Raw genomic sequence first — 11,511 nt, 5'->3', positions numbered from 1 at the left:
ATTTTAACTCAACTAGCCTCTCTCCTTATTGTTTTACTTTAGCTAATCTCCCACTTTATTATTTTAACTCAGCTAGCCTCTCTCCTTATTGTTTTACTTTATCTAATCTCCCACTTTATTGTTTTAACTCAACTAGCCTCTCTCCTTATTGTTTTACTTTAGCTAATCTCACACTTTATTATTTTAACTCAGCTAGCCTCTCTCCTTATTGTTTTACTTTATCTAATCTCCCACTTTTTTGCTTTAACTCAGCTAGCCTCTCTCCTTATTGTTTTACTTTAGCTGATCTCCACTTTATTGTTTTAACTCAGGTAGAAAGTAGTCTTTTCAGGATAGTGAGTCAGTTACGTGTCTTATTCTTGTAAAAATCTAAATTATATCTTTGTTAACGTGGCAACATCACATATATATATATAGAATAATATGTAAGTTATGTGACTGTTGCCAAGGAACGCATCAGATAATACAGCATGTAAATCTTCTGCTAGTTATCATGGTAACAGATTAGACACGACTGAATAGTCTTGAGAATATTTACCAGGAATAATGTCTATTCTTGTTTTCTTAAAACTGTATGTATATCAAAAGTAATGTCAATCTTTGAATATGATAAAAGTAATAACCACTAATTGGTAGAATTTTTTTATTTCAATACTTTCATACTCGCCAAAACATGTGAAAGATGAAAGACATTCAGGCGTCAACCGTAATGTTTAAACGTATGTATCGCCTATGTAGAGACATAATATATACACACACAGAGAGAGATTTGTGTTTAATTTAAGTATACAAGTGCAAACCAGAATCAGACCACGAATCAAAAAAGAAATTAAACATTTTACCAATATAGTAATGTACCGATAAAAATACTACTTGAAAATCACCATTAAACCGGTACACATTAAAGTACTAAAAACGCACTTATTTTCCTCCTTCATACAGAACCTAAATAAAACATCAAAATGGCTGTAATAAAAATAGATCTCTAGTTAGATAAAGGACGAATGAAATGACATATCCATTTCCAGTCGTTTGCTTTTTGTTGTTGTTGTTTTTTTTTCAGATCATCGCCATTACCTCACAGCGTACGCATGCGAGGGTTCATATCTGAACATCTCTTGTGAAACAGGACAACTGATTCATCTGATCCGAGCAAACTATGGACGCTTCAGTATTACCATCTGTAATGAACATGGTTCTCTAGATTGGAGCGTCAACTGCGCTTATCTACCGTCTTCGTACCAGACTATTAAAGAAAAGTAAGAAACATTCCAGACTATTAAAGAAAAGTAAGAAACATTCCAGATTATTAAAGAAAAGTAAGAAACAATCCAGCTTATTTAAGAAAAGTAAGAAACATTTCAGACTATTAAAGAAAAGTAAGAAACACTCCAGACTATTAAAGAAAAGTAAGAAACATCTAAGATTATTAAAGGAAAGTAAGAAACATCCCAGACTATTAAAGAAAAGTAAGAAACATTCCAGACTATTAAAGAAAAGTAAGAAACATTCCAGATTATTATAGAAAAGTAAGAAACATTCCAGCCTATTAAAGAAAAGTAAGAAACATTTCAGACTATCAAAGAAAAGTAAGAAACACTCCAGACTATTAAAGAAAAGTAAGAAACATTCCAGACTATTAAAGAAAAGTAAGAAACATTCCAGACTATTAAAGAAAAGTAAGAAACATTCTGCTAATGACGTGATATATTTTCTACTTAGCTAGTATTTTAGCATTTAATAATCTCAACCGGAATGACACTGTATGCGACATAAGGGCTAAACAACCAAATCAGAGATCTTAAGGCTCAGGCACAGCTGCTCCTAATTTTAGTCTGGTAATCAGGAGAAGGCAACCAATCGGCAACACCTACCGCTCACACTGCCACTCTTAATCGAATAGTCGGATTCAGTATCATTTTTATAAGGTGCCCACAGTTGACAGTGTATGACGTGTTCACTGGTATATTGAGGTCTCGAACCTTAGACCTTTATTAAGCCATACCCTATATACGAAATATTTATTGTCTTTTTTATATACATTGTAGAGCATCATAGGCAATAGAAAAATGTATGGGTAACAGTAGGGTTTTTATTATTTTTATTGACGTAAAATATACAAATTACAACATTGAAAAATAACACACTTCAATCAGTGACCTCTAAACTAAGGGCTTAATAATTTGTAACCTGTCATTAAGCCCTTTAATAGTGCAAGGTACATTCGTTTGTTTATTTTAAAACAAAGCCACATTGGGTTATTTGCTATGTCCACCACAGGGAATCGAACCCCGAATTTTAGCGTTGAAAGTTCATAAAATTACCGCTATCTCACCGGGGGACTATAATTGACATTGTTTCAAAAATAACAACTAAGATTTCACTGTGATGTGATATCTATGTGTCTGAATGGGTTAGTTTTACTATTATTGTGCGTAGTCCTTTGTACAAATGACTGTTTCAAGGCTGGATGTTGTAATCTACTTTCCAAGTGTATTCTTAATAAGCGTTGGAAAAGGTTTGGTCTCCACTATGAGTAACTAAACCGATACTGTATTTTCAAATCGTACTAAGTTGGAACTTTAATCACACGTTGCGTATAATTTGTAATATGTTGTCCACGTGGGCGAACTTTCAATCCTAATTCGAAACAAATCAAATACTCTCAATGTATGTAGAGTTTTAATACTAACAAGACCCCCCCCCCCAGTGGCACAGCGGTAAGTATGCTTGGTTTATAACGCTAAAATCCGGTGTTTGATACCCGTGATGGGCAGGGCACAAATAGCCCCTTATGTAGCTTTGTGTTTACCTACAAACATGCATGCATACAAACAAACAATTTTAACAAAAAAATTAAACATTGTCCACATGTGTACAGTTCTGATTTATATGTGTACAATTTTGATTCTAGCAAAATATATTAGCTATTCTTCTTGTGTGCATAATTGTGGTTAAAAATACGAATTAAGCATGTACAATTTGATTCTAACAAACTAGTTAAACGTTGTTCACGTGTGTAGGTTTTATATCTAAGAAACTAAATAAACATTGTTCCCGTGTGTAGGTTTGATTCTAATAAATCTAATTAAACTTTGTCCATTATTTAACTTAAAATCATGTAACCTTCCACTTCGTTACTGTCTTCAACTTTCAATTTCACTCGAACTTTCTAAAATATACAGAAAACTCATTCACATAACAACCTAAAACGAACATTATCCGCTATAACATTCATGGTTTAATAGTTAGTTTAATATTCATGTTTCAATAGTTAGTTTTATCATCTATGTTTCAGTAATTAGTTTAACATCCATATTGTAATAATTCTAACATCTATCTTTCAGTAATTAGTTTAACATCCATATTGTAATAATTCTAACATCTATCTTTCAGTAGGTTGTTTAACATTCATATTTTAATTTCCCCGAAAGGGGACCAAAGGCCGTCTGGAGGGGGTTACTTATTTTTTTTGTTGTCTGTCAGTCAGTCAGTAGACACTAAAATGACGTCACATAAGGGACGCTTAACGTTGTAATTTGCACTGGGGTGACGTCAGTAAAACTTGCGCATACCATGAAGCACGAGAAGAATTATGCACTCTGTAAGCTACAACACAGCATGACATACAGTCTTGGCCAAATTACTTGCGTAATGTTCTGTATTGATGTTATTGTCTACATGCATGGAAGTGTTACTGAATAAATACCCGAGTAGTAACAGAGAAGGTAGCGTATGATCGGACAAACATGTACGAGTTGTTATTCTGGTCTGTATAAGTTGTTTTGAGCATTTGTTCATCAAAATACACATAGACACCTGTTTTGTATACAAGGGTGTGCTTTTGGTATGATCTTTTTCGAAACAGATCAACGCTTTGTTCTGACCATTTCTCTGTACTTGGTATGCAGTCATGCCTCGTCACGTGCCAGAAGTTATAAGACGTCAAATTGTTCGACCGTCCAGAAATAATATGAAGCGAACGGACATTCCCAGAACGGTAGGGTACTCCCAGTGTACTGTATCCAGAATCTTGAAACATCATCGAACTACAAGAAACTTTGTTCCAGGAAAATCTACTGGTAGGCACCGAAAGATTACTGCCCGAGATGACTGTTTTGATCAGGTTAGCGACGAAAGAAGTCTTGCAATACCTGAAGACAGGAATGGCGTGAACAGATTCATTCCAGGGTACCCAGAAGAACAGAAGACTGATCAAACATGGTTATTTTGGAAGAAGGGCTATCTGCAAACTGATATTAACCAGAATTCACTGCCATCACCGTGTTACTTGAGCAAGACAGAATGACAACTTACACCTAGGACACTAGCAACATGCTATATTTTCAAATGAGTTATGTTTTCGGCTTATTAAAACTTATGGTAGGGTTCGTGTTCGTTGTATTCCTAGATAACACATGAGGGAAGAGTATCTTTCCCACAGGAAACACACAGAAGGTGGTGCAGTACATGTTTGGGCAGCTATTCATCATGGTGAAAAAACTGCTCTTCACATCCTCCAGGAAAACGTCAATGACGCCTCCTACAGCACCACATGGAGACACTATTTCTGCCATATGCTAGGACAAGGTTTGGCAATATTGTTTTCCAAGATGGCAATGCGACTGCCCACACTGCGTATTGTACAGGATTATCTCGACCAGGAGGACATTACAAGATTGCCATGACCAGCAAAGTCTCCAGATCGTAATCCCATTAAGAACTGTTGGACAGAAAAGACTCAGAAAATTGCTAACCACCACACAAAACCAGATACTTTAGCTGATTTTCAGCACCTTCTAGTGATACGTTGAGATAAAATCACGGTGGATTACATCAATAACCTCATCGACAGTATGCCAGTACCTTGCGGAGTTATTAGAGTAGGAGAAGAACCAACCAAGTACTGAATGTTTAATATGAACTGATATAAGGTTACAGATGCTATTTATAATATTTTGATGTTATATCTTATCATTATATATTTTTGGTAAGGATTTGTTGTGATAGGTGAAATGCTGAATTAAACATCTTTCTACAGGTGTCTGATAAAATTGTTTGCTGTTCTAATAAATTGTTCATGATGTCAATAGAGCCTGTAGATGTTTAATATAACATGTATTTCTCAGTTTGACAGTACTAAGTGTATTTCTATTCCATCTTAATAATAATGATCTTATTTGTTACAAAATATGCAACATTTTGGCCAAGACTATGTGAACTTCAAACGCAAGAAATAAAAATATTTGTTACTCTTAATTTTCCGGCATGACCAGGTGGATAAGGCGTTCGACTCGCAATCTGAGGGTCGCGGGTTCGAATCCCCGTCACACCGAACATGCTCGTCCTTTCAAAGAGGGAAGGCTGTCAAATGGGTTGCATCCTTGACGTAAGAAACAGCTTTAGAAACGATGGCAGAGCAAGATCTGCCATCGGCTCAACGGTCCGCAAAGACTATGGGAAACAAACAAAAAAAACTTAATTTTGGATTTATACAGACCAGCATAACAACTAACAACTTGTACATGTTTTTCCGATCATACGCTACCGTCTCTATTACTACTCGGGCATTTACCCAATAACTTCACTATGCATGTAGACAATAGCATCGAAATAGAACAGTATGCAAATATTTTGGCCAAGAATGTAGATCTGGCTCAAAAATGAAAAACAAAGTGACCTAAAAAATGCTTTTATTAACGAAATTGGGGTTTCAACAATGTTTCAAATATATTCATACTTAATTTTAGGTCGGTGGTTCCCAAACCTGTTCCTCTAAAGCACACCCGTAGTTACCAAAAACGCGACAAAACATAACAAAAACTCTTAGCAGTGAACATAAACCCACTCACATAAGTGCCGAAAAACAGAGAGTTGTAAGAAAAATGGCTTTCGATTGAATTTTTAATTTATTATCACGCAGAAATTGTTTTTCTAACGTATTTAATTGTAACTAATATTTTTCAAACGACCATATAAAAAGTACATCGTTTTTGTGCCACACTGCTAGCTCATTTGCGACACATTAGTTGCGTCTCAGAAAAAATTTCTTTTGACCCCAAATATTCTACCCGAATTCATTAGAAGAGAAAACTCTGCCATATCAGCATTGATTGTGTTTTTGCAATCACTGCATCTGAATCCATTAGAAGAGACAACTCTGCCACGTCAGCATTGATTGTGTCTTTGCGATCACTCCACCTGAATCCATTAGAAGAGACAATTCTGCCACGTCAGCATTGATTGTGTCTTTGCAGTTACTCCATCTGAATCCATTAGAAAAGACAACTCTGCCATATCAGCATTGATTGTGTCTTTGCAATCATTCCATCTGAATCCATTAGAAGAGACAACTCTGCCACGTCAGCATTGATTGTCTTTTTGCAATCACTCCATCTGAATCCATTAGAAGAGATAACTGTCACGTCAGCATTGATTGTGTCTTTGCAATCACTCCATCTGAATCCATTAGAAGAGATAACTGTCATGTCAGCATTGATTGTGTATTTGCAATCACTCCATCTGAATCCATTAGAAGATACAACTATGCCACGTCAGCATTGATTATGTCTTTGCAATCACTCCATCTAAATCCATTAAAAGAGACAACTCTGCCACGTCAGCATTGATTGTGTTTTGCAATCACTCCATCTGAATCCATTAGAAGAGACAACTATGCCACGTCAGCATTAATTGTATCTTTGAAATCACCCCATCTGTTAGAGTTAGAGTTAGCTTTTCTATGGATAGTTTTGCCTCGAAATTGGAGTTAGCTTTTCATGGATGTTTTTTGCCTCGAATTGAGAGTTGGCTTTTCCATGGATGGTTTTTGCCTCCAAGCTGGAGTTAGCTTTTCCATGGATAATTTTTGCCACCAATTGGGAGTCATTTTCTGTGACTAAATAGCACTAGCAATCTTCTGATGAGCAGAAATATTTTTAAGTTTTGCTAAATTAAGATGATTGAAACTCTTTTGTACTTTCAAATGACCACTTATTTATATCCGCTAGTTTGAAATGCTTATTGTAAATAATAGTGGCAAAGTGAACACCGCATTTCAGTCGCTCATCATTCATAGCCAAACTTTCAGCCACTTTTAACTAAAAACTGATATTTTGTTGAGAGAACTTCGTCTTACTGACCTATATTTTCACTTACGTCAGTAGACAGACTAAGAAATTTAGACAGGTCAGAGGTCACTCTGAGTTATCTCATGTTCACACCTAGTCGTATTTTTAGTCAGACTAGGTAAGAGAGAAACGGATACTACAATTAAATTCGATTTGTTTATAATTAAGCACAAAGCTACACAATGAGCTATCTGTGCTCTGCCCACCACGGGTATCGAAACCCGGATTCTAGCGTTGTAAGTCTGCAGAAAATCTTCTGTGCCACTGGGGGGAGGCAATTAAATTCGAACTGTAACAGTTACGCCCTCTGCAAGCAAGTGCGTGTTTGTTACATCACGTGAACAGAATCAGTCCGCATTTTTTATTTTAGCTCACATGCCGACTTGCGGGTTATTTGAATTCCTGTTTACGTCTAATAGATAAGATAATAAAATAGCCAAGAAACACCTCACGCCAATACTGCCGCACATTATAACAACAATTATGAAGTCCTTACTTACATAAAAGCAGAATTTCACCCATTTACACCTCCAGTATACTTGATTGAAATATCGATGTTTTTTATGTAACATGCACTCTTGTGAAATTACCAATGAACTGTTTGCGCATTGACCAAATAATGTGAAATGGTAACGGAAACACGAAATGCTATGTATTACCTTCATGGACATTGGCCCTGATAACGGTTTGTTTTAAATTTCGCGCAAAGCTACACGAGGGCTATCTGCGCTAGCCGTCCCTAATTTAGCAGTGTAAGACTAGAGGGAAGGCAGCTAGTCATCACCACCCACCGCTAACTCTCGGGCTACTCTTTTACCAACGAATAGTGGGATTGACCGTCACATTATAATGCCCCCACGGCTGAAAGGGCGAGCATGTTTGGTGTGACAGGGATTCGAACCCGCGACCCTCAGATTGCGAGTCGAGTGCCTTAACCACCTGGCAATGCCGGGCCTATTAGGAATGACTGTATCTAAGTGTTAGACTCATGTCGCATAAAGTGACGTTCAAGTTGAAAATACTAAAATGTATTTTTGTATTCCATACCTTTATGCTTGTGAAACAGATACACACACACACAAGATATATGTGGGAAATATATCAAAGCTACTTACTTCTCTGATAAACATTTATGTAGCTATAAAATTTTGCAAACCCAGCTAGAGCCTTGAACGATCATACTTCACTAATGGGAAATTTTAGTAATCTCTGAACTTTGTGAGAGGTTAATAAATCAAAACGTCAAACCTGATCGTGCTCAGAAGGTCACGTGCTTATCCTTATCTTTCACTTTTTTTTTTTTAATATTACAAAGCCTTGAACACGAAACCTTTTAATTTTCAGCTAACAATAAGCTCCTTTCGCAGTAAGGGCTAGAGACTGCAAAAATAATGAATTTCTGTCACTGACGTTAGGAGAACCGTTTCGACAATATATTATCCTACATTTCAGTATGATTTCTTTTGTTTGAATGTTCACTCAGAGAAAACAAAACAAAACTGTTTTATGAAGCTATAATTTTCACGGGGTAAGTAATTTTCCCCTATTCAGAAGTAATTTTAAAACTAACTTATAAAATGCTTGGAGGCCATGTTTTATGTATATTTATGTACAGTATACGGACATAAATCCTTACTGTGTTTAGTTTGATTCGAACAACATCACTTATTATAGCACTATCAAACATAGGGGGATCGTTTATAAATTGCATAATTCACTTTTAAAATTGTAACTAAACAAATAGGTGCTCATGCATATTTTATTAATTCATGAAAGAGGATTAATTATTATTAATATTATAGGTATTATTTTAGACATTTGTAATTCCCCTTTAAAATATGGTATTCTAAAAACACTTCGAAAAAAACCTGTAGATCATATTAGTCATGAAGATGCGTGTTAGGACTAGCTCCACATGCATATAAGCTAAATAGATATATCTATTAATTAACTTATCCTACAAAGAGTCAGCGTCGAATATTTGGAGATTGAGATCAAGTTAAACACCTCCGAAAATAAAAGGATTGAATTATTACATAGGCTTGAGCTGAAATATAAAAGTAGCCCCTTCAATCCGGGATGTCACCTTTTGAAGTATAAAATACCCCTTCAATCCGGGATGTTACCTTTTGAAGTATAAAATACCCCTTCAATCCGGGATGTCACCTTTTCAAGTATAAAAGTACCCACTTCAATCCGGGATGTCACCTTTTCAAGTATAAAATACCCCTTCAATCCGGGCTGTCACATTTTCAAGTATAAAAAGTACCCACTTCAATCCGGGCTGTCACCTTTTCAAGTATAAAAGTACCCACTTCAATCCGGGATGTCACCTTTTGAAGTATAAAATACCCCTTCAATCCGGGCTGTCACCTTTTCAAGTATAAAAGTACTCACTTCAATCCGGGATGTCACCTTTTCAAGTATAAAAGTACCCACTTCAATCCGGGATGTCACCTTTTCAAGTATAAAATACCCCTTCAATTCGGGCTGTCACTTTTCAAGTATAAAATACCCCTTCAATCCGGGCTGTCACCTTTTGAAGTACAAAATACCTCTACAATTCGGGCTGTCCCCTTTTCAAGTATAAAATACCCCTTCAATCCGGGCTGTCACCTTTTCAAGTATAAAAGTGGCCCCTTCACTCCGGGCTGTCACCTTTCGTGACCATAGACATTTTGCCCACAGTTGTTGTAGTGGTGTCACCTTCCTCGTGGTTAAGGCGTTCGACTCGTAAACTGCGGGTCTCGAGTTCGAATCCCATCACCGAACATGCTCTCCCTTTCAGCCGTGGGGGGGAGTTATAATGTAACGGTCGATCGCACTTTTCGTTGGTAAAAGAACATCCCAAGAGTTGGCGGTGGGTGCTCTTGACTAGCTGCCTTACCTCTAGTCTATAACTTCTAATTAGGGACGGCTAGCGCAGATATTCCTCGAGTAGCTTCTCGCGAAATTCAAAACAAAACAAAACAAAAAAACAAAAACAATGAAAAGAGTCTTCCCCCCTCTTCTCTTCCTGTACTCCAGTAATAAATATTTATACGTGTTATTTCCATGTGCACTCTAATCTTATTAAAACCCTTCATGTGCTTCACACTGCGTGATGTTCTGAGGTTTATTGTTGTTGTACGTCTCGCTAATGAACATTTAATTCTTGCTATAAAGTCATTGTTCTTCATCGCAGGTTCCCTGGTCTCGCCGGTATAATTATTTGCTCTGTGCCGAATAGCATTAATTTTTATCAACGTCAGAACACGGAGAGCCCCCTGCTGGTCGAATGTTAAGTTTGACGGCTTATAATGCTAAAAAAATCAGGTTTTAATACTGGTGGTGGGTAACAAAAAACAGACAGAAATACTAAATTAAATTTGTATAATTTTTCACGCAGAAACTAGACACTATTTTGGAAACTTAAAATAAGTTCCATGTAATTCGATTAATTATTTCCACCGACAGAACCCAATAGAGCGTGAGAAAGTTAGCAACACCTTGCAAGTTACACAAAAACACCTGAAACTCGTCCCAATCAAAAGCCTTAATTTTAACTACAATTATACATTTTTCAACTTTTTCTTTTAATGAATGCTCATTTTTAACTGTTGATCAATTGTTTGGTATGATGGACAAACATATCAGCAAATAAACCAAGCCGGTCACGATAGCATAAGGATGGACAATTTATTTCCAAAAAAAAAATAAAGTTGATCATAAATAACACCAGGTGGCTCTTTATGTCGGAACTTTTATATCCATATTGATTTTTTTCGACTTGAATTTGAGTATTGGAAATTATCAAATGTTGTACTTTTTTTTTTACTGCAGTAAGTTAATTTTTTAAAATGAATAATGATTATTAGTTTATTTAAAATATTGTAGCATGTAACGCTTATTACTTGTTATCGCTTTTTTTTTACTGTATTTGTAATTTATTAATAATCATGTTTTCAACATTTTAGGAGATATAACATTCAAATAAATTATTCGTAAGACGATTAGTTCATCCACCAGTGGCACAGCGGAATGTCTGCGGACTTACAACGCTATAAACCGGGTTTCGATACCCGTGGTGGGCAGAGCACAGATAGCCCTTTGTGTAGCTTTGTGCCTAATAACAAAGAAACAGAAACTTTAGGTTTTTTCAACCCCCTTGGTCATGGATCTTTAGTGTTGCTCAGCTCCTTATAACAGAAACTTTAGGTTTTCTCAACTCCTTAGTCACGAATCTTTACTCTTACTGAGCTCCTTATAACAGAAACTTTAGGTTTTCTCAACCCCTTAGCCACGGATCTTTAGTGTTGCTCAGCTCCTTATAACAGAAACTTTAGGTTTTTTCAACACCTTAGCCACGGATCTTTAGTGTTGCTCAGCTCCTTATAACAGA

General features: G+C 36.2%; 1 protein-coding gene across 1 annotated transcript in view; it reads left to right on the top strand.

Annotated features, from left to right (window-relative positions):
- Positions 1–1,063: 1,063 nt before the first annotated feature.
- LOC111088827 (latrophilin Cirl-like) overlaps positions 1,064–11,511 on the top strand; it is a gene marked incomplete at its 5' end in the record, with an annotated part of 56,859 nt that continues 46,411 nt past the window's right edge. The window contains one exon of the mRNA XM_022399909.1: positions 1,064–1,259. Coding sequence (XP_022255617.1) covers positions 1,064–1,259 — 196 coding nt within the window. The remainder of the gene's footprint in view (positions 1,260–11,511) is intronic.

Source organism: Limulus polyphemus, unplaced genomic scaffold (genome assembly GCF_000517525.1).
Source record: "Limulus polyphemus unplaced genomic scaffold, Limulus_polyphemus-2.1.2 Scaffold4523, whole genome shotgun sequence".
NCBI classification, from domain to species: Eukaryota; Metazoa; Arthropoda; class Merostomata; order Xiphosura; family Limulidae; genus Limulus; species Limulus polyphemus.
The sequence above is the reverse complement of the archived record's forward strand: the minus strand, read 5'-3'. Positions and strand labels throughout refer to the sequence as shown.